General features: G+C 38.2%; 1 protein-coding gene across 4 annotated transcripts in view; it reads right to left on the bottom strand.

The window, feature by feature from the left end:
- Positions 1-26,209, bottom strand: part of FREM2 (FRAS1 related extracellular matrix 2) — a 124,319-nt gene that overhangs the window by 26,039 nt on the left and 72,071 nt on the right. For 2 of the 4 annotated variants that reach the window (XM_061457457.1, XM_061457458.1), the window contains exons 7-16: positions 13,537-13,686; positions 11,975-12,184; positions 11,530-11,727; positions 10,723-10,887; positions 10,463-10,645; positions 5,612-5,742; positions 5,004-5,162; positions 3,839-4,142; positions 1,217-1,345; positions 282-613 (exon numbers count right to left, since the gene is read on the bottom strand). In XM_061457457.1, coding sequence (XP_061313441.1) covers positions 282-613; positions 1,217-1,345; positions 3,839-4,142; positions 5,004-5,162; positions 5,612-5,742; positions 10,463-10,645; positions 10,723-10,887; positions 11,530-11,727; positions 11,975-12,184; positions 13,537-13,686 — 1,961 coding nt within the window. Of the gene's footprint in view, positions 1-281; positions 614-1,216; positions 1,346-3,838; positions 4,143-4,499; positions 4,618-5,003; positions 5,163-5,351; positions 5,525-5,611; positions 5,743-10,462; positions 10,646-10,722; positions 10,888-11,529; positions 11,728-11,974; positions 12,185-13,536; positions 13,687-26,209 lie in introns of those variants that run through there. The other 2 variants (XM_061457459.1, XM_061457460.1) reach the window with 2 other exon arrangements.

Genomic DNA, 26,209 nt, shown 5'->3' with positions numbered 1-26,209 from the left:
TTCAAAATTGTATTGGGAGAAAATCACAGCAAATTTCCTTCAGACTAAATTATTCTCTTAACTTCAATCAGACACAAATTTTACATATAGCCTATTAATATTTAATGAATATTAATAGCTTTAAGAAACAAACTAACTTTGGGGGAAGTCCAAGAAAGAAAAACCAACTACTTTTCAACTAAATTAATTCTAAACCCACTTATTTCTATAGGCATAGACACATTATCAAGGAAACGTTTCACTGTAAGAACATAGTAAAAAATCAAGTTACAGCTTCATACCTGTCCATCTGTTCCAATGGTGCCTCCACAATCTGTGAGGAGCTCAGACATGTCATAATAGCTAACAAACTCCCATAAACAGGCTTCCAGATTCAGATTGCGGTAGAAGCGTAAGGTATTAAATCCTCTAATTATTGGGCTGTACTGATACGGAATGGTCTCTCCAATCACATCTGGATTTTTGGTAGCATCAGTTAAGAAACCATGGTGGGTCTTCACTTCTGTGTAATCCAACAGGTTGGAGCATTTATGGTTTCCAACTCTAGTTCCATCAGGGCTAAGTGTCAGCTCAAAGTTGGAGAGTTCTCTTGTAGAAATAACAGGCAGCATGCCTAAAAAACATTAATTTGTAGCACTATAACTAAATTTCACTGTTCAGAGCTGCTTAATTTAGCCAAAGTTTGTCAAACACTAAGCAAGCTATGCAGTGATTCTGTATTTTGCACATACAGCAATTAACGGACTTTAGAATTCATAGAAAGTTGATAAGCTATGTGTGCATGAGACTTCTCCACAATAATTGTGTCTTTGTAATATGAATGCCAAATATAACATTTCTAAATCTGCAACATAATTTTCAGTCAGGATTTGTGATAATTTTCAGAGACACATAGTAATTAAATGGCTTTATGTCTTTTCATAAATAAATTCTTCTTTGATATATCTGTATGCGTTTCAAAGGAGTTTTATAAAGTGTAGACTTAGCCAAACTTCTGTAAACTATGCAATTAATCTGAAAACAGTCTTCAGATCAAAGACTATGCATTAACACAGTATGTTATGCACCTTGTTGCAAACTGCACTTGTACATACATCAAGCTCTTCTCTGGTCCCACATGGCTATTTAAAATAACATGACCAATAAAATAGCTCAAATAACAGCTTGTTTTATGAATTCTCTCAACTCCACAGTTGATAAGCTGATTATATCATACCATCAATATGTGGCATTGTGACTGTCAATTTGATAAAGTTGGCATAAGGATCTTCTGGGCCAGTATACCGCAATTTGGCAGAGAAGGGTTCTGCTCCAACTACTCCTGACACACGAGGCTGACAAAGACCTGATGGAAAAAAGAGAAAATAACTTTATTTTATGTCCAGAGGTTATAATCTATACTTTCCTTTGCACTATTTTTAGATGTACTTTTTCTCACTGTACAAGTTCCCAAAACAAGGAGAATTTTCTTCAACAACAGGTAAACCCTTTTCAGCAGCATTTACCAGAGGTTTGAAAAGGAATTAATGCAAAAGAGGATTCAAATAGAAATCATCCAGATCAACTGGACCACATTTTCAGAAAAAGGTGATGATACTGCACCTGTACATTTTCAGTTGCATGTATCAAGCATGCTTGCAAAGTCAGTGTCAAGTGCCATACTTTCTTACAGAGATTCTCAGAGGCATACACTTTAATTCCTCCCACCCTCTTAAGCACATACATAGCTTTACAAAAGATACCTGATCAGTGTTCAGTTTGTTTTGGCCCAGGATTGGGATTTGGACCTATACATAGCTTCACAGAAATCCATGAGCCTCCTGTTTCATTAGTGACCAAAATGTAGAATTTTGTAGAATAATTGTGTCAAAGGATGTTTAGAAATACCGTACTCAAAGCTTCAAAGTCAAATCAAGTTGCTCAAGGCCTTGTTCAGTTGAATTTTTAATTTCTCCAAGAAAGAAGAATTTATAACTTATTTTGGCAATCCTTTCCAGTGTTATTTCAACCTGTTCCAGTATTATTTCAACCTGTTCCAGTATTAGTCCTGGTTTGTAGGACCAGATTAGGCTTGCAATAATATGATCTGATATATATGCAACTTCTGGTTGCGTAGTTCAATGTAGAAGCATCTGCATTCTGGCCACAAGAATCATAGCACATTGACATGTGATGGCCAAAGAAACCAGCAGATGTGGAAAATCACCAGTTTCCTTCACCCATGTTCTGCTCTTTGCCAGTCTGTGAGGGATTACAAGAAAGAGAATGCAGGGCTCTCCTCCTGGAGAATTTATCAGTTTTGGTGGGCCTCATCTGTCTCAACACTTCAAGTTGGAAACTTCTGGCATGATGAAAAATAAATTCTATTCTGCAAACAATAGCTTTGTTTGTTTGTTTTTCTTAAATGCAAGAAAGATGTACTAAAGAGGCTAAATACATTTTTTTTTTTTTGCACAATCTGACTTCTGAGAATTTGGTCTATGCACTGGAGGTAAAGCATCTTCAAAGCTCAAAATATACTGGATTTTGGCAGGTTGCTTTGAGCATTGCACTTTTTTCAAAATAGCATTTAATAATTTCCTTTTTATTGTACATGATCTTCAGTGTTGTTGACTTTCGCATCATAAGTTAGCTTTGGTACTGGAAGCAATATATGCATGACAATTAAGTCCTGAGCCTGAGTTAATTAGCCTTGTCCTTTTGGCTTGTAGGATTCCTGATAGCACAAAAAAAGGCAACTTGAGTCTACAGTCAAAATGTGGAATAAAGGACAGGAATATAATAAATAGAAAATCCATCCATTAAGCTCATTAAAGCCCTAACTTAGTTGGAAATAAAATGTTAACAATATTTAGTTGGAAAGGCCAAGGAAATTAAAATTATGTTTCAGATGAAGAATCATGTAATTTATCTACTGCAAGATCTCACAAAACCCAGAAGACTTAACGTACATATAAAAGCAGCAGAGATGACACAAAGAATGTAAAACAGCAGCAAAAGGGTAATAAAATACAATGGTCTGTAATTGCTGATTACTCATTCTCCACGTTATACAATAAACAAAAGTATCTGTGACTTCTACTACAAAATAGCATATGCTATCAGACTGTACTTTGTGCATGTCAGTTCTTCACCTCTGCTTCACAACATTACTCAGTAAGAGTTTCATGAAAAGAGTTGGCTGGGCAAAGGAAGCAAATTGCAGTAACTGCTGGCTGAGGGAATGCAGCAACAATTCAGTAGTGATTTGGTATCAGACAATCAGAGAGAGACAAAGATGGAATCAGAAAAAGAAGGCTAAATATTATGAATACCTCAACCATGAAAAGATTTGTCTATGCCCTGTTATCGGACATCACACCTTAGCCAAGGAAGACACTGAGTATCAGGCGTCCAGTGACTGAGGCCAGTGAGGCCTGAATGCCAAATGGAGCTTTTCTTCTGGCTAGGCATTCGCAAGAGCACTCCCACATGGGTTCTCCAGTGTCTAACAGGAGCTGAGATTGTACTGCAAGGTTACTACAGTTGAATTCAAAATTCAAGAGAAACAAGGCTTCATTAATGCCAGTGCACATTATATACTGTTCTACTGAACATGCAAGTTTGCTATGTGGTTAATAATTCAAGGATGTGGGCAACTACCAAAGTTAAAAAACATTTTCTTTTTACAATTCCCTACCGTGCTAAGAAGAAAGTGTTTGCACAATCTCTATGGACAACAGAAGAAAAGCCGAGATGGTAATGTTAAAACAGCTGGTTATGTAATCAAATTTTGTTATGACAGAATCTGGGATCAAAAAGAGGTCTGGGGGTTTTGCAATAGGTAATGATGCCTTACCTTCTGATGTGCTTATAGTTACAATAGGGCTCATAAGCTCAAGACCCTCATTCCCATCTGAATTCACAGCACGAGCCGCACACTGGACTCGAGAACCAGCTTGGAAGTAAATGGAGTCAAGTGTAATCATCTTGGAGGAAGTAAAGAAGGTATCAAAGTCAATCTCCTTCATGGGGCTAGTCACACCATCAGGACCAGTGGGTGCACTTACAAGCCACCGGTATTGTGTCAGAGTATTGTTGATGTTCTCACTGGCACATATAGAACCAGTCTTGTCAAAGTCTTCATATTTAGGATTACAAGCCTGCAGAACAAGATATGTTAACAATTTACTGCTTTCATGGCACAAGAATTTTAATTTATCAAGATCACAAAGCTCAACAACAACATAGAACTGACAACCCCAGTAAATCTCTTCAGAAATCACTTTATTTTGACACTGACACTTTAAGCCTGCTTGTGGTAGATTAAAAGGCAGGTCTAATTATTCTTAATGAAATAAAAATACTGTTTTAAATTATGGTTTATGGGTGAAATTCTAACAGAGTTACGAAGGCACAAACTACAGTTCCACATGCTGCTTTAACTTGAATTTTGCCCTTTGGTCTAATTCTGCAAATATACTTTGCATTTCAAGAGTTCTCTTTTGTTGTTGTTGTTATTGATTTCTATTTGGGAGATACATTCAACATATGATCCATTCCTGTGTGAAAGGAATGGTGTGAGAAACAAGCTGAAGACACAGATGGACCAAAACCTTCTTCATGCAAAGCTTTCAGCTGCAAAATTACAATGAAAGAAGCCTGTGGTACTTCAACTCATCTTCCAGTCTGTGTCACTTATTAAAATCAATGGCTTATTGGTTATCTCTAGTGATTTTAACTCTGCAAATTAAGATAATGCAGGTAATAGTGAGATCATGCAATCATAGACATAGTGTGAGCATCAAACTGTTCTTAGTGATGAAGAAGCAAAATATCTTTCTGTGCTTTTTGTCCTACTGAAAATTGATTAATTATCCAGACAAACTAGATTAGCTCTTGGGACAGTTCTAGCTTGAACTCACCTGTGGCTCACAACAATATGGACTGATACTGGGTGCCTAAAATCCACTGAGCAAAAATCATATACTAAATTTGTTCCATCTTTCCACAGAGATACTCACTGTGATACAGACAACAGGATAGCCGGCTATGGGACTGGTTTTGTCTTTGGCTCTAGAAGTATCATCATATATCAAAAGGGATGCAACTTGAGGGACAGAGGGAAAGGTGACATCTGCCATGCTGTTTATTTCTTCAATGTAAACAATGGCCTTGGCTGTCTGGCAATGAAAAGGCAGAAATGGTTCTCTGTGAACATTTAAATAAACAAAGGGATTCAAAATGGACCTTGATCAGGTGTAACCTTTAAAATATTGTCCCAAAAGAAGTTCTAAAACCTCAATAGGATGAGCTATTGAGAAAGGATTGAGGCACTGGAAAACATAAAGCAGACTACAAAAGCAAGAGTAAAAATTACTTTCTTTCTTTTCAGAACACTGAAGATACCAAACCCTTTAACCTTGGGTCCCAGCTTTCTTGAATCATGCCTTGCCAACAAACTCTTTTGGGTAGGTGCTACCCTATCAGCTGTGCTGATCCTCTTTGTCTTTTAAGATACAAGCCAAGATGGCATGTATAAACCCTAAAAGAAGAGCAAAGCTATAGTCCAGAAACCAAGAAGTATTGTTTATAAAATTTTGCTGTTGAGTACTTTGCATGAGTTTGTTACCTGTATTTCTGCAACCATGTTCTCATCAGGCTTCAGGTGAACAGTGAAGGCTTCTCTCATCTCTCTCACTCCATCAAAGAGAACTTCAATCTCCACAAAATGCTGTGTTTCACCCTCCTTAAACTCAATTTCTAAAAACATAATGAGACATTTAAAAAATAAATCTGTTGTTCATAACAAGCTATAATTCTAGACCTAGACAGGAGAGATGGCAGTTAATACTTCCTTTTCAAATTACAGATGTTCATGTATTTAGTTTAACCTATTTGATGCTAAAATAATAATAATGAATAGTGGTGGATACATGTTGAACTCACTGAAAATGAGGCATAATAATCATCAAAAGATATTTGAAAAGACCAAGATTAAGTCTAAAGCAACTTAGTATTTTGAAAATGCTCTGGGACTAATTATTACATAAATGTTGGCAACATACGTGTATGACCAAAAGAGCGAAGAATTCTAAATAAAAAGTATTACCAGGTTTTAATCAAAGAAAATGCATTTTAATAAATGGTATATGCCAAAAATAAGGCACAAAGCTAGAGCTACACAAAAAGTACTGTATTTTGAAAAGCACTCTCTGAAAAAAACTTTGGAGGTCATGGCGAACAAGAAGTTCAACCTCAGGTGACTTCTTGGGTTTACATGGCAAGGTTTTGGTACTGGGGGAGTCTGTAGGGGTGGCTTCTGTGAGAAGCTGCTAGAAGCTTCTCCCATGTCTGACAGACCAGTGACAGACAGCTCCATGATGCACCCACCGCTGAGAGGGAAAGAGCGTCAGAGGCATGTGATGAACTGACCATAACCCACATTTCCCATCCCCCTGTGCTGCTTAGGGGGAAGAGGTAGAGGAATTTGGGAGTGAAATTTATCCCGGGAAGAAGGGAGGGGTGGGGGAAGGGGTTTTAAAATCTGGTTTTATTTCACATTATCCTATTCTGATTCAATTGGTAATAAGTAAAATTTATTTTCCCAAGTTGAGTCTGTTTTGCTTGTGATGGCGAATGCTGAGTGACACATTGTCTTTGCCTTGACTCATAAGCCTTTCATCACATTTTCTCTCACTTGTCCAGATGAGAAGGGGAGTGATAGAGTGGCTTGGTGAGCACCTGGCATCCAGCCAAGGTCAGCCCATCACACTGATAGAGTTAGAAGAGTACTGTCATTCTTTGATGCATTTACTAAAGGAAGAAGTACAGAAAATATTTTACATTTGTGTGTGGAATGGATGAGAGTGATCCTAAAATAGTAGGTACATTTCTACTATTTTTTTTTTTTTTACAGGATTTGAAATTAACTGAAGATGGCACAAAAATGACCAACAGAAATTAAGGACCAGAAGAAAGAAAAAAACAGACTTACAGAAAGCTATGTTCTGATTAGTATATTGAAACACCATAATAAACAAAAAATACCAGGTACTAAAAGAGCTCTGCACTTTAAAGGGACAGGTAAAACAATCAGCAGTGGATGACAGTTGAATTATATATGAGAAATAAGGACAGAAAAGTGAAGCAAAATGCTATGAAACACTCATCCTCTCTGGTGCCTTCAAACCAAGACTGGATGCCCTTTCTGGAGGATATATATTCTCTAACCAAAAGTTATTTGGTTCAGTACAGAAGTAAATGGGGGAAACTCGGAGAAACTTGCAATCCACAGTGAGTCTGATTAAGTGATCTAATTACCCTTTAGCCTTAAATGTTATTAAGCCATGAAAATATTCCTTATGGTAATAAGCATGCTATGGGAGAGCGAAGACTTTTACTGAATTTCAGTTTGTCCCACTTCCTTCAGATAATCCAGTTTGTACCCATGGCTGAATAGGCAGGCTGCCTGAACCCACAGATGTTCTGAAATCTGTGGGGAAACCCAGTAGATCACAGACCTTTCTCAAAGGCTTCTGGGCACAGGCCTAGAGCCTCTTCTACAGCAGTAGCATGTTTCCATTAAAAACTCTGCCTCCATGTCTTGTCAGTGCACAGCAGGGAGAGCGTAAGCAAGGCAATGCGTATAGGTAATATATATAGAAGAAGTATTAGCTGGCACTAAAAATTCCTGCTTTTTTCAGGAGGAAAGAGCAAAACTCCCAAATGCAGGAGGCAAAGTGACTGAAATTAGCAAGTTTTGGGTTGACAATTTTCTTATTGGTAACAATTTTTCTCTTCTAATATCGCTAAGTGGAAATGACTCTTCTTCTGTGCAATTTGGAGATAGCCCAATGTTGTTGATGGATGTTCAAAAATAAGTCCTATCAGTTGGACTGGACACCAGAATAGAATCATAGAATCACAGAACAGTCAGGACCTTAAGATCATCTAGTTCCGACCTGCCTGCCATGGGCAGGGACACCTCACACTAAACCATGTCACCCAAGGCTCTGCCCAACAAGGACTTGAACACTGCCAGGGATGGAGCATTCACAGCTCCCCTGAGCAACCCATTCCAGTACTTCACCACCCTCACAGAAAAAAACTTCTTCCTCATACGTAATCTGAACTTTCCCTGTTTTAAGTTCGCACGTATTACCCCTTATCCTATCACTATAGTCCCAAACGAAGAGTCTGCATCCCTATAGGCCCCCTTCAGATACTGGAAGGCTGCTGCAAGGTCTCCACGCAGCCTTCTCTTCTCCAAGCTCAAGAGCCCCAACTTTTTCAGCCTATCTTCATATGGGAGGTGCTCAAGCCCCCTGATCATCCTCGTGGCCCTTCTCTGGACTTGTTCCAACAGTTCCATGTCCTTTTTATGTTGAGGACTCCAGAACTGCACACAATACTCCAAGTGAGGTCTCACAAGAGCAGAGTAGAGGGGCAGGATCACCTCCTTCGACCTGCTGGTCACGCTCCTTTTGATGCAGCCCAGGATACGGTTGGCTTTCTGGGCTGTGAGCGCACACTGAAGCCGGCTCATGTTCATTTCCTCACCAACCAACACCCCTAAGTCTTTCTCCACAGGGCTGCTCTCAATCTCTTCTCTGCCCAACCTGTAGCTGGGCCTGGGATTGCTCCGACCCAGGTGTAGGACCTTGCACTTGGCATGGTTAAACTTCATGAGGTTGGCATCAGCCCACCTCACAAGTGTGTCAAGGTCCCTCTGGATGGCATTCCTTCCCTCCAGCGCATCAACCGAACCACACAGCTTGGCGTCATCGGCAAACTTGCTGACGGTGCACTCAATCCCACTGTCCATGTCAGCGATGAAGATGTTGAACAAGACCGGTCCCAACACCGATCCCTGAGGGACACCACTTGTTACTGGTCTCCAGCCGGACATTAAGCCATTGACCACAACTCTTTGCGTCCGGCCATCCAGCCAGATCTTTATCCACTGAGTGGTCCACCTATCAAATTGATGTCTCTCCAATTTAGAGACAAGGATGTCATGTGGGACGGTGTTGAACGCTTTGGGGGCCTACATTGTCCCTACTCTGTTTTTTATCTGCTATGTTTTATCCGCTATGTTTTATCTGCTCTGCTCTTGTGAGAACTCACTTGGAGTATTGTGTGCAGTTCTGGTGTCCTCAACATAAAAAGGACATGGAACTGTTGGAACAAGTCCAGAGGAGGGCCATGAGGATGATCGGGGACTGGAGCACCTCCTGTATGAAGACAGGCTGAGAAAGTTGGGGCTGTTCAGCCTGGAGAAGAGAAGGCTGCATGGAGACCTCAGAGCAGCTTTCCGGTATCTGAAGGGGTCCTATGGGGATGCAGGGGAGGGACTCTTCATTAGAGACTGCAATGATAGGACAAGGTGTAATGGGTTAAAACTTAAAAAGGGGAAGTTTAGCTTGGATATAAGAAGGAAATTCCTTCCTGTTAGGGTGGTGAGGCACTGGAATGGGTTGCCCAGGGAGGTTGTGAATGCTCCATCCCTGGCAGTGTTCAAGACCAGGCTGGACGAGGCCTTGGGTGATATGATTTAGTGTAAGTTGTCCCTGCCCACGGCAGGGGGGTTGGAACTAGATGGTCTTAAGGTCCTTTCCAACCCTAATTATTCTATGATTCTATGTACCTATGTACCTATAGAATCCCTTCCTGTTATCTTTAACATCCGTAGCCAAGTTTAATTCTAACTGGGCCTTAGCTTTCCTAACTTGGTCCCTAGCTTCCTGGACAGCATCCCTGTATTCTTTCCAGGAAGAAATAGTTTATCCAAGACTGAAAACACTCCAGCAATTAATGATTAATCTTAAAAGACACATTAGTATCATGTATCACCACAAATTTCATATGAAAAAAATTCACAGTTCTACAAACTCAGTCATTTACTGAACCATTTGGGTGGGCTATTTAATGGAAAGAAGTTTATCAGCTAAGAAATTTCTCATTCTGTTACACAATTTTTCTCCGCATTCATTAGTAGTAAGAAGCAGCATGTAGTGAACTGCAGATATATAAAGAAAAATTGATTATTATGAAAGTAGAAAAATAAAAAGAAATAAACATTAATTCCTACAGAAAGCAAAAGCCATTTGCTTAATGAACTGCTTGAGAAACAACTACACAATCATATCCTATGAGCGGATGCTTCTACAGAGTAATGGTGTTACATTTTGCAATGGCACTCACACATTTCTTCCACAGTTACTTGAGCTGCAGATGTTTTCAAAGGAGCCACAATTCTTTTGTAAATATCTTCACTGATATCTAGTATACAAAGAGGAATTTGGCATGGTGTACCACATGGGATAATGCCCATACTGAATTTGTATGGCAAAACGGATGTAGTTGCAAAGTATTCTATTCATAGTTATTTCATCTTTCAGATATTTTGTTATAGTCATGAATATATAGTCATAGAATAAAAGCAAATGGTAGGATGTTAAAATCATCTGAATGATCCTACCTTCTGATATAGGGTGATAGTCTTCTCCAGAAGTAGCAGATCCATCCTTTGTGTGAACTCTTACAACAGAAACCTTTGAAGTGTCTCCCAGACGAAGCACTGGGATTTTTACAACTGCTACTTGCCTTGTGTCCTTTGGTTCACTCACACTAAATTTGGTCTCACCAAACTTAATAATAGCCTCTGTAAGTAGAAGAAAAATGTTTTTAGAGTGCACAAACAGACTTCCAGAAGCCAGTAATAACAAAATAAATTCTTACTGTCTGCATCATCCTGAATCTTTATCAGCGTCTCATTTTGTTCACCAATAGAGGCACCAAAGGAAGAATCACTTCTTGGAGTGCCAAGAACCAAACGTAGTTCTTCCTCTTCTTCATGGAAAGTATCATCCACAAGCACCAATGTGCAAGGCTTCTCAGTTTCACCTGCAATAATTCTGAAGGTAATATCATGCAGAACCTAGCTGTTCTTTGCTCTATTACAGCACTTCTCTCCAAACTCAAGGAACCACAGGCTGCTTCTGCTGGTGAAAGCATCTACCTTGACATTGTATAAGTTAATGAGTAATAACAATAGTGAAAGCAGAATTAGTAATCATTACCTTTTCACTGAAACTCATTGAAGTGGAATCCCCCATTTTGGGACTTTTCTAAGACAAGTTTCTATTTCAGTGTGAGTTAAATGTATTTACCAGAAATCTGCTTAACAAAGAGCAGAGCTTCTGAAGTTTCTTTTTTGACAGCAGGTTGTGCTTCTGATATTGTGTTACGGTGAGCCTGCTTTTGCTACCAAAAAGATCCTGGCACTCAGGCTGAATCTATATGAAGATATGTCCCTTTGGTTCCTATTGGTTATCCCTCTAGGTCAGACGTGAAGCAAAAAGAGACATCATTTTTGTGCACTCTGCCCATTGTATATGGAAAAGGCTTGGTTTTCCAGAGTGGTCCTTTTGCCACGACTTTACAAGAAGACACAATTAAAACAAAACAAAACAAACAGACAGAGCAAAGCAAAATGAAACAAAACATGGTAGACAAAAGGCTTCTAAAATCAGACCAAAAGCTTACCAGGAAGGAATGTGATGATGGAACTGTCAGTATTAGGACGTTCTTCAAAGTCCATCATTACTTGAGCTGAGCCTTGCCTTGTATAGCATCTCACAGTGGATGTGTATCGGATGTCCCCACTCCTATATATCATGGCAGAAATCTGTCCATCATTTTCATTGCCTATATATACAGATTCTTTAAACTGCATCTTAGGTACTGGGCAGAAAAACATGAAAAAGCATGTGTAAAGTACAATTGAAAAAGTTATATCTCCCTGCTACTATTTCAAATTTAGGTAAACCACAGCACATTAGATATATAATATAAACAGGTAGACAACAAATTACATAACACATCAACTGTAGCTGAAACATGTAGACTCACTGGCTTCAGTGTGATTCAAACGGATAAGTGCTATCCCCTGCATAAATGTGAAAAGGTAAAAAAAAAAAAGATTACTCACAGTCAGACACTGAGTCATTAATGAAGATGGTGGCCTTGCTGGGTTCTCCAAGGGCAGCATTCATGGGCATCCTTAGCACAAGCTCAAACTTCTCAGTTCCTTCTAACACTGGCTGTCCAAGGTCATCCAGAATTACCACACGAAATGTCTGCATATTGACTCCAGGGGAAAAATCCAAATTACGACTGATGCCTACATAATCTACTCCAGCTACCAACAGAAGAAAGGTAAACCATATCAAATTAATAAACAGAATTACATGTAACGAAAAATAAAAATACCTATCATTAGGCAGTCAATTGTAGGTGAATGTATTTTTTTAAATAATATTGACCATCCGTAAGTTGGACTATAGAATACAACAAGTCGATATTAAGCTACTTTTTGTATAGTGATTCAAGTCACAAAATGGGGCTGATTCTGTTCTGTTGTAAACCAACAGTTATTCCAGTAAAACTAATAAAATGTGTCTTAAGTAAGAAATTAAAGCAAGCAAAAAGCTCTGGAGATGAAGCAAAGTCTTTTGGAAAGAAATTTAATATTGTTCTGTAACAAAGGTAGAAGTTTTGAGACTCATGTAAAAAGGCAAGGAGAAAAAGCCAGTGAGCTGATTGTGAGGAAGAACTCCTATTTAGAGGAGTTGTGTAAACCAGAATGAATGGAAACCAAAAGAAATAAATTCTGCTCAGACCATGTCAGGTGAGATCTGGCAACTTAATGTTAAAGACAGACTCATCTGGCATCTGGGTTTGGTTTGCTCTTATGTTCGTTGTTATTGTTGTTGGTTGGTTATTTGCTATTTAAACCAAAGCAAGCTAATCCATAACAAACCAGTGAGAAGAAAGCTAACAAAACAAGATACCACCTAAACCTGACACTTCATCTTGGAACCAAAGCATTAAAGGTATCTAGAAATTTAGTAAAGGATTAGGACTTAATGTTTGGGGGGGGGGGGGGGGGGGGTTGGAGGAATAAGGAGCAGAACTGTTAAAACAAAGCTTTGGGGGACACAGTTTCATTGAAACTGAAATTGAAATAAGGTTTGGAATTCTGTGAATTTGCCAAGGCTAAAGGCCATCATCAGAAAAGCACTTGCCTAGAGTTCCTGCTTCTTCTACACCTCAGAGCTTAGCCTCTAAAGCAGGATGTCAGGACTGGCAGCCCAGCACAGCACTGTGTAAGACCAAGAACCAGGCTCATGGCTTTACAGGCAGCCAGCCATGTCAGAGCTTTCAGGCTGTGGCCAACAGACTAGAGCGCCCAAGAGCTGTGCCATTCCCAGTTTTGAATACTAGAAGTCCTAGCACAATGAATTAAGATTTTTACTATAAGGAAATATATTCTCCCCCCCCCCCCATTTCTCTTAGTGCTCTACTTCACAATTGTTCCTACTAACTTCGAGAGAAATTCCATAACTACTTAATTTGTTCTAAAAAGAAAGATCTGCTAAAAGCAAGACACATATAAATTTCGTCTTATGTAGGTGAATCTGTATCAAGAACAAATATACCAGCATTTGTTGTTGAGGGGTATTATGAAGCTAAAGCAAAACAGTAACTTACCCTCTGCAGTTACTGGTTCAGATTTGCGAGACCTCACTGTAACAGAGGCAGCTTTAGACAGATCAGTTCCAGTCCTCCAGACATTTACCTCAATATAGCCAGCACTCTCATCAACGTAATATTCATCATTTCCAAAGTAGAATACTGGTTCTGGTGAGAGAAGAATAATGTCCATAAATGTTTCTTTATCATACATAGACAGTAACAAGAGAGCATAAAATACACACTAGACAATGAAGAGAGTTTCACACTTTTCAGTAAGTGAAATAAAGCTTTTTTTTTAGGTTTAGATTTTTTCCTAGGTATTTTTGGTTTCTTGTCAAGTATTGGTTTGCCTGTGTTGGGACAGCTGTTGTTACACAAGCGCTGTGCTCCTTTTCTTGCCTCCCAGAGTTTCAACTTTGTGTGTCAGCAGAGGTATGAATCTGTGTGCACAATCAAATGTGTTATCTCATTAAACTTATTTGAGCTGAGTACTGTGCACAAGCCAGAAAATTCCTTGCATTTTTCATTTTGGTGCAAACAGATAAAGGTGAATATAGATAATGAAATCTTAACTTGAATGTTCTCATAGATTACTGCTGGTAAAACCAGACTGGAACATGATACATTTCTGGAGCTGCTTTTGGAATTTTTTTCTAGCTAACCAAAGTGGCAAATACTTCATTTTAGTTCCCCCACATCTAGCATTTAAAACAAAATCAATCTTATTTCATGTAAACTGGAATATGAATAGTCTCTTACGTTAATATTTAAGTTCCACAGTCTATAAGAACAGCAAAAAGCAAAGGAGGTTAAGTGTTATCTCACTCAACAGACATATTGTTTATCCTCATTTTTACCTCCATTTTCCAGTTTTTCTACCCACAGCAATTTCACAAAGAAACTGGGCTTAAAAACATAGCCCAGTTTCATCCTGCATGTATATCAGCTTTCCTTTCCTAGTGCTTCGACTCCTGTTTCTAACATATGAGAGTAAGCACACACGGTCAGTGCCTCAGTATTTCCCACTGAGCATCATGAATCTTACCTGCTTTCCCCAATACTTGGGATGTAATTTGAACACCTACACAAATTCTCTTTGTATTTCATCACAATTTTCTTATGTTGCCTAGTAAGAATTTATTATAATCATGAGGTTACAATACCACAAATGTGCTTGAAAATACCAGCCCAACTTAAGTTGACAAAGATCATAGCAGTCAATCAGCGTTCTATCAGTGGCACTAGGAATGTTTCCCCTTCATCAATAGATAAAAAGAAAAGAAAAAGAAATAATTCAAAGAAAATTACTGGAAAAGATTATGGTTCTACAGATCTGTGCCTAGCACACAGAACAGGTACAAAATACCTAAAGAAGGAGACATAAATGCTTTATAATGATAAGTAATTTCCATAATTCAGTCAAATTTACTGTATATTTTTTGTATGTTGCAAAGCCCATGGCTTCTATTACAATGGAACAAAAGTTCTGGAATTGAAGAACCTGCTTTGGACTACAACTGAGCTCAATAAAGCCAAATATTGCGAAGAGATAGTATTTTGAAGGTTTTGGAGGGACTTGTAGGATAACCAGACAGACAAAATACCTATGTTTTTCTGAAGTATTTGAGAACAATCTGACTGACTACACAGTGCATGGCAACAATCTCCTCTGTGGAGATAGCTTATTAATTTTGATAGAAAAAATAACAATGTAAAATAGGAATTTAAAACTAACCAGAAGTAATATAATGTAGTTACTCAGTTATTAGTAAGCCAAAACTTCATCTGAGAAACTATCAGTTAATAAGTATTTTGGAATTATACTTAAAAGTTAAATTGGAAGATTTGGAGAAAAGATTTTTCTCTTCTGCTTCCAAGATATTTCCTGTATTTCACAATTGACAAAATAAAAAATTGAAACCCAAGCAAAAACATCTCTTAATATCCTACATCAGTGAAACAAATGCACCTGATTATCTTCTTACTTGCTAAAACTAATATCATGGAGTGTTACAAATTGACATAACTGAATACATTTAGTGAAAAATAGTGCAGATTCATAGATCTGCTTGAGCATTATCAAGTTCATCAACCTTAGCAGGATGAAAGACAAACTTGGCAATGTGTAACTTTGGTAGATAAGGTTTTCATTGCAAATTTATTTATTTTATTTAGTCATCATTATGTGTATGTAAGTGTGTGTCTGTTTGTGTGCACAGGTAGACACACATCAGTCTCATATTATTTGCCTATAGTGAGTGGGTTGTCAATAGTTGTGTTTATATTTGGGACTCTTATCTGAAATTTTTTTAACAGGTGAATAGGATACTCTCTCCAGACCTTTTTGTATAACTATTATTAACTTTGATGAAAGGATACTGCAGAACTGGATATTAGATCTGCAAAGAAATGTCACATTTCAGACATACAATGATCCTCTAAAATTCTCAAAGTCTCACCCAGCCTTTAGGGTTTAAAAATACAGAATGCCTATAAGACCAAATGGTTATGAATGTGCCAACAGTTAGATAAAGGCAGTTAAAAATATTATCAAATCTAACACATGTAATTTCTTGAACAAGTATTCTTAAAATTTAGCACACTTTCCCAAGTCTACCTTGTTCTTATAATTCTGTTCTCTTTATACTGATGTCCCAATATTTCTGGAAATAGATCTGGACTTGGCTGCACCACATTTGAAGCACTTAAGTGAGAGATACTCACAATCACAGCCTGCTTGCTCTCAGTTTGCAAGGGCAAATGTAGGCCACTCCAGGAGGTTTTCCAGCATAATGAGCATACAGAAGGAGAGGTGGAATAGCTCACTCATTGCAGTGAGAAAAACCTGAGGACATCTGACTCACTGACTACACACAGAACTTAGATGATCTGCCTTAAACCAGATGGAAGATAAAGAAAATGTTGTTCGTTTCTTGTAGTGTTATCTTAATGCTTGGTTTACAGCTGCTGGAGAAGAATCCTTATGCACTGTTTTTCCTGTAGTCACAGCCAAACAAAAAAGCCTAAACCCTCAGTTACAGTTGCCTAGTATTCGAGAGTAAGTTTTTCACACTTTTTGAGGCATGTACCATCAATGAAAGACACATTCTACATGATTACCCATCCTAGGAAACAAATCCTTACAAATGTTTTGCAAGTTCATTTCCTGTAAGCTGTGTTAGTAGCTTCCCAGGGGAAGTAGCAAAGCCAAGCCACTAACAGGGAAAGCATTGTCTTTCTCAGGTCATAGCTGGAAAACACTCTGCTCAATGACTGCGGGCTCACTTACAGCAGATCTTTAATCTAGTAATCACTCTGAAGAGAGACTACTGCAAATTTAATGGTTCCTTTTACAGAAATAAAAGAAAGGTTTTTTTAGAGTTTTTTATTCAGACCCACAGATTTCACTGGCATGAAGTTACAATAATCAGCGGAGAAAGGTTAGGAGCTTTAGTTCCAGGTTTCTTGGCACAGAAATTAAAGTTTGTCTTGCCTTTGTACTTACACAGTCAGGTGAATATCAACTACAGCACTAGTCAGTCATCAAGCAGGAAAAAAAACACACCCCTTATGCAGTTAGAAATAGGTCTATTTTGGAACGTACATCAGAAAATAAATGAGATAGCACAAAGCTGTTTATTTCCAAGGAGATTTTGTTTTCAAAATTATATCTGTAGTCTACTTTAGAGGGACACAGCAAACAAGTAAGTTGGTTGTAAGATATGCAAGGGGCACAATCAGCTTGGGCTGCTAGTGCAAGTAATACATAAGGCAGGATAGTTAGGACAAACACAAAAGAACAGACCCTTCTGTGTTGAAACCCTGATAAGCCTTAATACTAAAGTGATTTTCAGTGATAAATGCTTCCAGTGAGAGATACATACATATACGTATATATTCTCAGGAATAGAGAAATAATAGAAGAAAACAGACCTGTCAGTCTGACATTTAGATAATGGAAGTAGGAGAAGCAGTCATTACAACCAGACTCATCATGATTGATCTTTTCCTAGGGGTGTCAAACTGTTTATTCCTAAAAGATTTGTCTTCCTTCTTTCCATGCACAGTACAAAAAAGGCTATGATGTGAACATTTTGGTAATGCAGAGGGTGCAAAACAATGCTTTGTAAGCCTACTAGCCTGTTCTGGTAAAGTCTAGACATGCTAGTGCAATGCTGAGACCAAAATAATAAGCCCTTATGGTTGACATGGCTACTTAGCTTGTACATAACAAACACAGCAGATTTACTCTGAACCTCACCTGGCTCATACCCACACAATGCATACATCCCTACACAATGCTTACTTGCATCTCACTATCACAATTAGCATTAAATGACTGAGCTGCTGAGTCTATAACACAAGAGACTTGACCTTTCCATATGTGAAGTGGGTGAGATATAAATAGGGCAGTTAAAAACAAGAGAAGGAATGGACATTTCCTATTTAATAGCAGTAAAGGTCAACTTCTGTATGTTCTCTCATATATACTTGTTAATGGGAGCAAAAGAAAGGCTCAGAAAAATCGTCCATTACAAAAACATGTATTATGATATTGTCAAAGAGGACTTTAATATATGAAACCAGGTAGCACCACTCGACAGCTATTTATACATACCTGAAGCTATGTAAGCAACTAAGCTTGGCATTTAATTTGCCAAGTTATTTATTTTTGCTGAATGCTGTAGAAGCAGGGGTCAAGATTTCAGTCAGAGCTCAGTTTTTGAGCAGGTACTATTGTGGAAATGCCAATAGCTTTTTATTTGATGTGGTTGAAACAGATTACTTTTCAAATCCATATGTTGTAATCTTAACAGCTTTCACCATCTTAGCACTGTTGCCAGAACTTTTGCAAACAAAAAGTAAATTCATCTCAGAATCGAAATTGTTAGTTGCAGCCAAATTGCCACACACATTATCTCAAGCAAATAATGTATGTATTTCCATTTGTCTCAACTGCTCATTTCTGTCTACCAACTTATAATGATTTTTTTAAAGTATACAGCAAACGTAACACATGAAAGGACAGACTCAAACTAATGCAACCATTACCAAACCCAGCTCTATTATGTAAGAAAAACATGCTTTTTTTTTTTTTTTTTTACCCTACAGAGGAAATCCTGTACATTGACTGGACTGTTCATCACTAAATTACTCTCATTTTATGCCATTTAACCCCATAATATCAGTAGAGTAACACAGCGTGAATCGAGATCAATAACTGCTATGAAATTTACTTTGATTAATTTAAGAAACATACTAATTCAGTATAGACCTCTACATTTTAACTTGTCTTTTCTAGTAAAGTGCATCCATGCTTTAGTTTCTCTATGCACAGTACCATCACAAGGGCCTGGCATTCACATCTAACGTCTCTGCTACATGACTAATTAAAACTCAAATATGAGCAAAGTAGCACAATAAAGGAGGTAGACTACAGCCTTAGCTGCAAGACTGAGGATGGCAGTAAGATGGCTACAGTGATTCCACATCTCTGGTCACCTACTCTTCCTGTCAGCCCCGTCTTTGCTGCAGGGAGAGCCTGCAGCATGCTTTGCAGCCTGAAGAACTGAGCTAATTCTGATTTCATCTAATGACAGGCTGCAGTTCATAATGGTTCAGTATTAACTAGACGAGCTACAGAGTAAGCCTGAAACATGGACAGTAAAGACATCTGAGTATATGAAGTCATGCTGTAGCTCAACTTGTTCGAGTGGCTTTAAAGATTAATTTTTCAACATTTAACTTATGCACAAGCTGGTAATGAACAGTCTTAAGCTGTCTTACAGCTATAACTGGCATTTCAGGAAAAAGGCTGATGTATAAGGTTGACTATTATTAAGTGACGTTCACTCGGAAGCAATTCATTTACCTTTTTGGTTGGTTGAAAAATATTGTTACCTTTCCAAAATACAAAATTCCTATATATGGGAAATAACATATATGTGAAAATATTTATTAGTAGAAGTCGTATTGTTTTGATCCTGGCACACACCCTCAAAATATAACCTACAGACAACTGGGACTATCACAGGTATTAGAGGAGCTTTTCCTGTGCTCAGAGTCTGAGGACAGGGCCAAAAGATTTTTCCTGAAACAGGAACATCAAGCTCCAACCACTTGCCCAAACTATTCCATAATATAGATAACTGCCTCATTTACCAATGTCAATAGACATATAAAGGCCAATAGCTGAAGAAACAAACACTTTGGAATTTAAGGACACACCCACATGTGATAGTTTTGCCTGCAGCAAACATCTGACTTTCACATATCATTTTCCTCCTGGCAAGACCTCTCACATGGTCTTCTACATGTTCTAGTTTTATAAAGAATTAGATTATTTTTGTGGAAGAGGCCCAGGAAATACATCACTAACAAATTCTCAATGCACTGATGAAACAGAGGCAGGCAGATATACAGGGAAGCTTGTCAGCAGTATTTAAATATACCACACGAAAGGTATTACACAAGGTATCTCACAAGGAGGCCAAGTGTGAAGGAGCTCACAGTTAGTGATTCATACATGAGATAACAAATGAAGAATCCTACAAACAGAAATGGTGTGAGAAGCTGAGCAGCATTTTAGAAATTAGGCTACATAAAGATATAGCATGTAGTCATTCCTAAATGTGTTTTTCACATTTTAACTGAGTAATTAGTTCACTACTGGGCATTGCAGAAAAATCACTGTAGAAAAGATCTGAGTGTAACAAGTATATTTGCAAAACCAGGCTTTCCAAGAAAAGTATTTTCATTTTTCTCTTCCAAATCATGTTCCTCACACCTACACTCATATCAAAAAACACAACCACAAAATTGCAATAGCATATTCTACGAATCTTTTCTTTATAATACCTTGTAACATTATCCACTTCAATCATGACCTTGAGCTCTAAAATTTTAAAGCCCAAAGTCATAGTTATGACAATTATGTTTTCTCCCCAGCTGAGGTTTCCATTGGTTGCCAATTAGTATTAGTAGGGTTTCTGAATGATAAACAAGCATTTTGTTGTTTGGTAATGAAAGCTGATAGGAAGATGGCAAAAAAATTGTCAAGTCTCAAAAGCAAAGACAAAAATCCTGGACCTTAATAAAAGTAAACACATGTTGAAAATGGGTGAAATCCTTATGCGTTGAAAGTAATTAGACTTCATTAGGTTTGCACTGGCCCACCCTCAAACCTGACAAGTCTCTCTGAATGGCTTCCCTTCCCTTGAGCCTATCAAATGTACCACTCATCTTGGTGTCATCATCCAGGTTGCTGAGGGTGCACTAAATCCCACTATATCACTGATAAAAGTATTAAGTAGTATTGGTACCAGTAGAGACACTTGAGGAACACTACCCATTAGTGGTTCCTGTTTGCACATTGAAATATTGCATATGAATATTTGTATGTGGCCATAGAGCTAATTTCTCATCCATCTAATGGTCCATCCACCAACCCCATACCTCTCCAGTTTAGAGGTAAGAATGTTGGGGGTACTCTATCAAAGGCCTTGACGAAGTCTACGTAGATGACATCTGTAGCACCTCCTATGCCCATTGATGCAGTCACTCCATGATTTGCCCTTGATGAAGCCATGTTGGCTGTCTCTAATCACGTCCCTGTCTTCCATCTACATGTCTTCTAGAAGGACACATTCCACTATCTTACCAGGCACAGAGGTAAGGCTGTTAAATTAATTTTAACCAAATGAATTAAAAATATGAATTTTTCCAAAGCAAAAATTGTGTTTGGTTTCATTGAAGAAGAAATAAAGAAGGGAGGCGCTATTCTTGTAACTATTATTACCACAAATATTGCATAAAGAGGAATAGCATAATCAAGAAATGTAAAATACTTTATTTTGCAGGCAGCCTTTAGTATTTGCATATAATTTCTGGCACAGCCTGTACAACAAAGAAAATTATGATTCTGCCCATTCTTGTGGAGTTATTAAATCTGTCTTCTGTCTATATGTATACACAGACTTTTTTGAATTGGAGAAAGACACTGCCCCAATTCTGACTTTACATTTTTGCACTTTTACTATTCAGTCACAAGTCTGCCTAATTGGCAGAAAGGATTTTTTACAGGCTTTTGTGCTCACATACAATGAGAACATGTTTAGCTCACTGAGGCCTGAGAAGAAAAATATACAAGAGAACTTCCAAGCTCCCTTTAGAGGAGCCAATGCTGAAGATGGGACTCAGCAGAGAAGAAAGAACAGAAGTGAAAATAGCTCCACAGCCAGATTTACCAGACCAAAAAAACAGAGCTCTAATAAAAGAAAATATGCTCTGCTGTATGTTAAAATTTCTTGAATTCTCTCTTTTGGACTTCTGACCCTATTCACATGGGAGGGAAGAGTAAAGCGTTTCTTGACAAACAGTAATGTGAGACAATAACTGAGTTAATCCTTTGAGGGGTTAGACATTCAAAAGGAGAATCAATGTCATTAAAAATCAGTGGGGTACAGTGGTTACTCTGTTGCTCAGTATCTTTTGGGTGTTCAAAGACAGACAATCAAAATGGCAAGTCTCAGTATATGGAGCTTCAGAGGAAACAATATGATCTGAAGAAACATTAGGAAAATGGAATGCACCAAGATGTCCTACCAACTTGATTACCCAAATACTAAACACACAAAGCACTCACTTGGTCATTAAATTCACTCCCTACAATCACAAGCAACAAAAACAAATGATAAATTTAGAATGGTTCGCTAGGCATTCATTACACTTTCAAAGAGTTTATAACAAAAATAAGATCTGCAGTACAAAGACCAGAGCCATAAAAAATACAACATGCTGCAGGAATAGAGGAGAGAAGAAGATGTTCATTGTACTCAAGTGATCTGTCATAAAATAATGATCCATTAAGGTTTGGAAAAAAAAAAAATCAGTAGACATAAGAACACCATTTCATTTAACTCATTCTAGGTCTAACAGAAAGGATCCATTTTCTGCAGTTCATGTAATTTTGCACCTACGGCTTATCAACTATTTTGGTTATTTTGAGTACAAAACTCAAAAGCTGTTTCCCATATTTCAACACTTTTCCAGAAATACTGCTGTAATTCATAAAGAAATGTAACAATGCGTATTTAAGGTAACCATTTAAGAATCTGCAGTAGTGAAGGCTTAGAGGTATGCTGTTCCAGCAGCTGAGGTAAAAGAGCCATTTGAAGTAGATGGACCAAGTACTGTCTAGAGGTCATGATCTGTCCTCCTTACCTATCAAAGGAGCCTAGATCTATGACAGACTAGATCTATAGGCTGGACTATATACCTAGATATGAAGCAGCTAAGTGAAGATTAATCCAACGTGTGTAGTATACATATATATATATATATATATATATATACATAAATATATACAAATAATGTGTGAATGTGTACCTGCAGACACACACATATAATAAACTGTCAGCGACAGATAATGCTAGAAGAGCAAATTATAAGTGCACCTGGTTGCCTCTGTAGAATGTCCTACTGTAAGATATGACATCATTGATTTATTTTTGTGATAGACAGCAAACTGGGACTGTCCAAAATCTTTAAGGCTATCACCATCAATTGAATGTTTTTCACTCTTTTGAGCTGGTGGTAATAAGAAACTAAAAACAAAGAAAACTGGGAGTATAACGTGTCATAAATTGACTGTTCTCCACTTTTTCCCTTGACTAGTTACCACAGACTGGGGAAAAGAGAGGGATCACAAAGATTTTGCCTACTGAAAAGACAAAAGAAGACAAAAAGAGCACAGAAGTGTCAGAGGCATCAGACCCACAGGCACTGTAAAAAAAGAAAAGGGAGAAAGTAGTTAAAGATGGTTGCACAGAGGAAAAAAGAGCAACTAGTTAGTTATTTTTGTCATCTCCAGAGAATGGTGAGGGATACTTGGCCAAATCATGACTCCAGTCTGTAATACAGACATGCTCTGCCTATAGTGTTCAGGTTGTAACTAAAACTGGACAGACATATCAGCAGATATTAACTACCAAGATCAACAAATGACCCATTCAGTTTAAGGTTATGTCATACCTATTTTCAAAAAGAAAAAGACACATTTGATTGCATTTGATCAGGGGACTGGAGCACCTCCCGTATGAAGACAGGCTGAGGAAGTAGGGGCTGTTCAGCCTGGAGAGGAGAAGGATGCGTGGAGACCTCAGAGCACCCTTCCAGTATCTGAAGGGGGCCTACAGGGATGCTGAAGAGGGACTCTTCATTAGAGACAGTAGTGATAGGACAAGGGGTAACGGGTTAAAACTTAAACATGGGAAGTTTAGATTGGATATAAGAAGGAAATTCTTTCCTGTTAGGGTGGTGAGGCACTGGAATGGGTTGCCCAGGGAGGTTGTGAATGCTCCATCCCTGGCAGTGTTCAAGACCAGGTTGGACGAGGCCTTGGGTGGTATGATATAGTGTAAGGTGTCCCTGCCCATGGCACGGGGTTTGAAACTAGATGATCTTAAGGTCCTTTCCAACTCTAACTATTCTATGATTCTATGATTGCTTGCCTCAGAGGCCGTGGAAATAAGGAGATTTCAGATACCCTTGTGAGATAAGGATGTCCCTCTGACAAACTGTGTTACTAATTGAATATTTAATTATCATCAGATCAAAATTTGGCTCAGTATACACACTGAAAGTTAGCTGACACTGTATGCCTGCTGGAAGACAATGCAAAGCACAAATTTATAATGTAGCATTGCAGTGCTGACTTTCTGCCTCTTTTCAGGTGATTGATAAAAATGTCTTTACTACTCCAAGCAAGCTCGACAAGTGCTAGTGGCTACTTGTTTCCAGAAAACGGTCTAAGAATTTCCAAAGTTTAACTGATGGTAGGGGGAGTGACAGCAAGTGTTTTTAAGAAATCTCCAGAAGACTCAAGAACTGATCTGTTCAGTTTGACCTCTATATTGGCTTTCTGCATTAACCATGATCATACCATCATCCAGTTTCCTCAGCTGTAAAATATTCCCCAACAGCGTTAACCTCTCTCATGTCGATGATACAACTGATCTATTGAGTTGAGCAGTTATAAAGAAAATGGTAAGCAAACATCTGACATAAAGCTGAATCCTTTGATTTCCCAGCCTTGACGTAGAAATGTCAAGAAGAAGTCATCTCTGCTTGCCCATTTAACCTGAATGAAGTGGAACAAACGTATGTAATGTACTTCATGCTGTGAACAGCATGAGGCTTCAACAATTCCACTAAGGCGACTGTTTGTCAGCCTGGCTGTAAGGCTGTGTGCTCTCATAGCAACGCTAAATACAGTAGCATGGAATTAAAATCACATGTGAAGACAAGCACTGACAAAAAACTTGAAGCAAACAAAATAATTGTAAGCATTCTCTTAGCTGAAAACTTTCAGGTCTGCATGCCTCACACCTCTTCGCTTCTTTAAAATTTACCTACAACACAAAACAGAGTAAGTAAAATAAAGTCCAAACCAGCAGCCCAAAACATTTGACTACCAGAGGGCAGAGTTTTGACTGCAAGCCTTGTTGCAAGGACTGAAGTATTTGTATCAGACTTGTCGCAGACAACACAGCAACACTCTTCCTGTTGGAACTAAATTACAGGCTCCTCACTCCCCAGTGAATACTAAGTTTGATCTTATTTTTTTCTCTCTCTCTATGGAAGTGGTCCCAGAGTCACAGCTTCGGTTGGAAAAACATAGATCAGCTTCCAGGCTGATCTTGCTCATTTGCTAAGTACCTGGGGATTAAGGCATTTCCATGGAAGACTGGGGTCTGAGTGTTTTCAGGGTCTGAGACTAAACTCCAGCACTCCCCTCTCCGAGGGGAATGAAAAGTGCACAGCAACCTTATCTATCTTTCCCTAGATGCATAATATTGATCTTTCATGTACAGGGCCTCCACCAAATGAACTTTATGCTGAACTCTCTACACAGGATATGTATGTCCTGAGCCAATCAACTGACCTCAAATTCTTCAGGGATTTTGGTTCATCCCCCAAATCCTTGCAATACATGAAGACAAGTAGTTCAGCCCACCAATTTTGACTAGATTTATTAACACATATTCACATTTGTATGGAAAACGGTTGAGGTTTTTTGTTTAGTTTCGGATTTTGTCTTGAATTATCTAAATACCTATTGAAGCACTCTTCAGCATTCGTTTCTATAGATTCCAAGAATATTTTTTTAGATTTTTCTTTAGAAATCATAATTATTTTATGAAGCAGGAATAGCTATGTATCTCTCTGGTGTTTAATGGTGTTTCATAGTAGGAGCTGTTTTAACAAAGTATCAGAAAAAAATTCCTTCCTTCATGCCCAGTCTTACAGTGCTTACAACTTTAGGTTGAATGGCAAATTAAATTTCTAAGGGAAGGTTCATATCTGCTGTCAGAAATCAACGTATTCAGATGCAGCAGGTACCCACAGTGATTGATCTCAACAGTTTAGATACTCTTTCTAGGATGGGATGTCTAAATGCATAGATAGCTAATATCAAGTGAGATTGCTGCCACTCAAAAAAGTGAATTTGCATAGGGCTTTCAGCTAAATGCTTTCCTTCCAGTGATTCATGGTTTGCAACTATAACCTTGGACTCCAACAGATCTATATTTTCATTTTTTACTGCTTAAACTGTAGTGACACGTGTAAATTTGAATTTCATGCAAAATTTCATTTGCTGAGTATTTCATTACCTTAATAATTTTAT

Source organism: Pezoporus flaviventris, unplaced genomic scaffold (genome assembly GCF_033815535.1).
Source record: "Pezoporus flaviventris isolate CSIRO_AGI_PZ_B2104156 unplaced genomic scaffold, CSIRO_AGI_Pfla_v1 ptg000025l, whole genome shotgun sequence".
NCBI classification, from domain to species: domain Eukaryota; kingdom Metazoa; phylum Chordata; class Aves; order Psittaciformes; family Psittacidae; genus Pezoporus; species Pezoporus flaviventris.
This window is presented reverse-complemented; position numbering and strand designations above follow the sequence as displayed.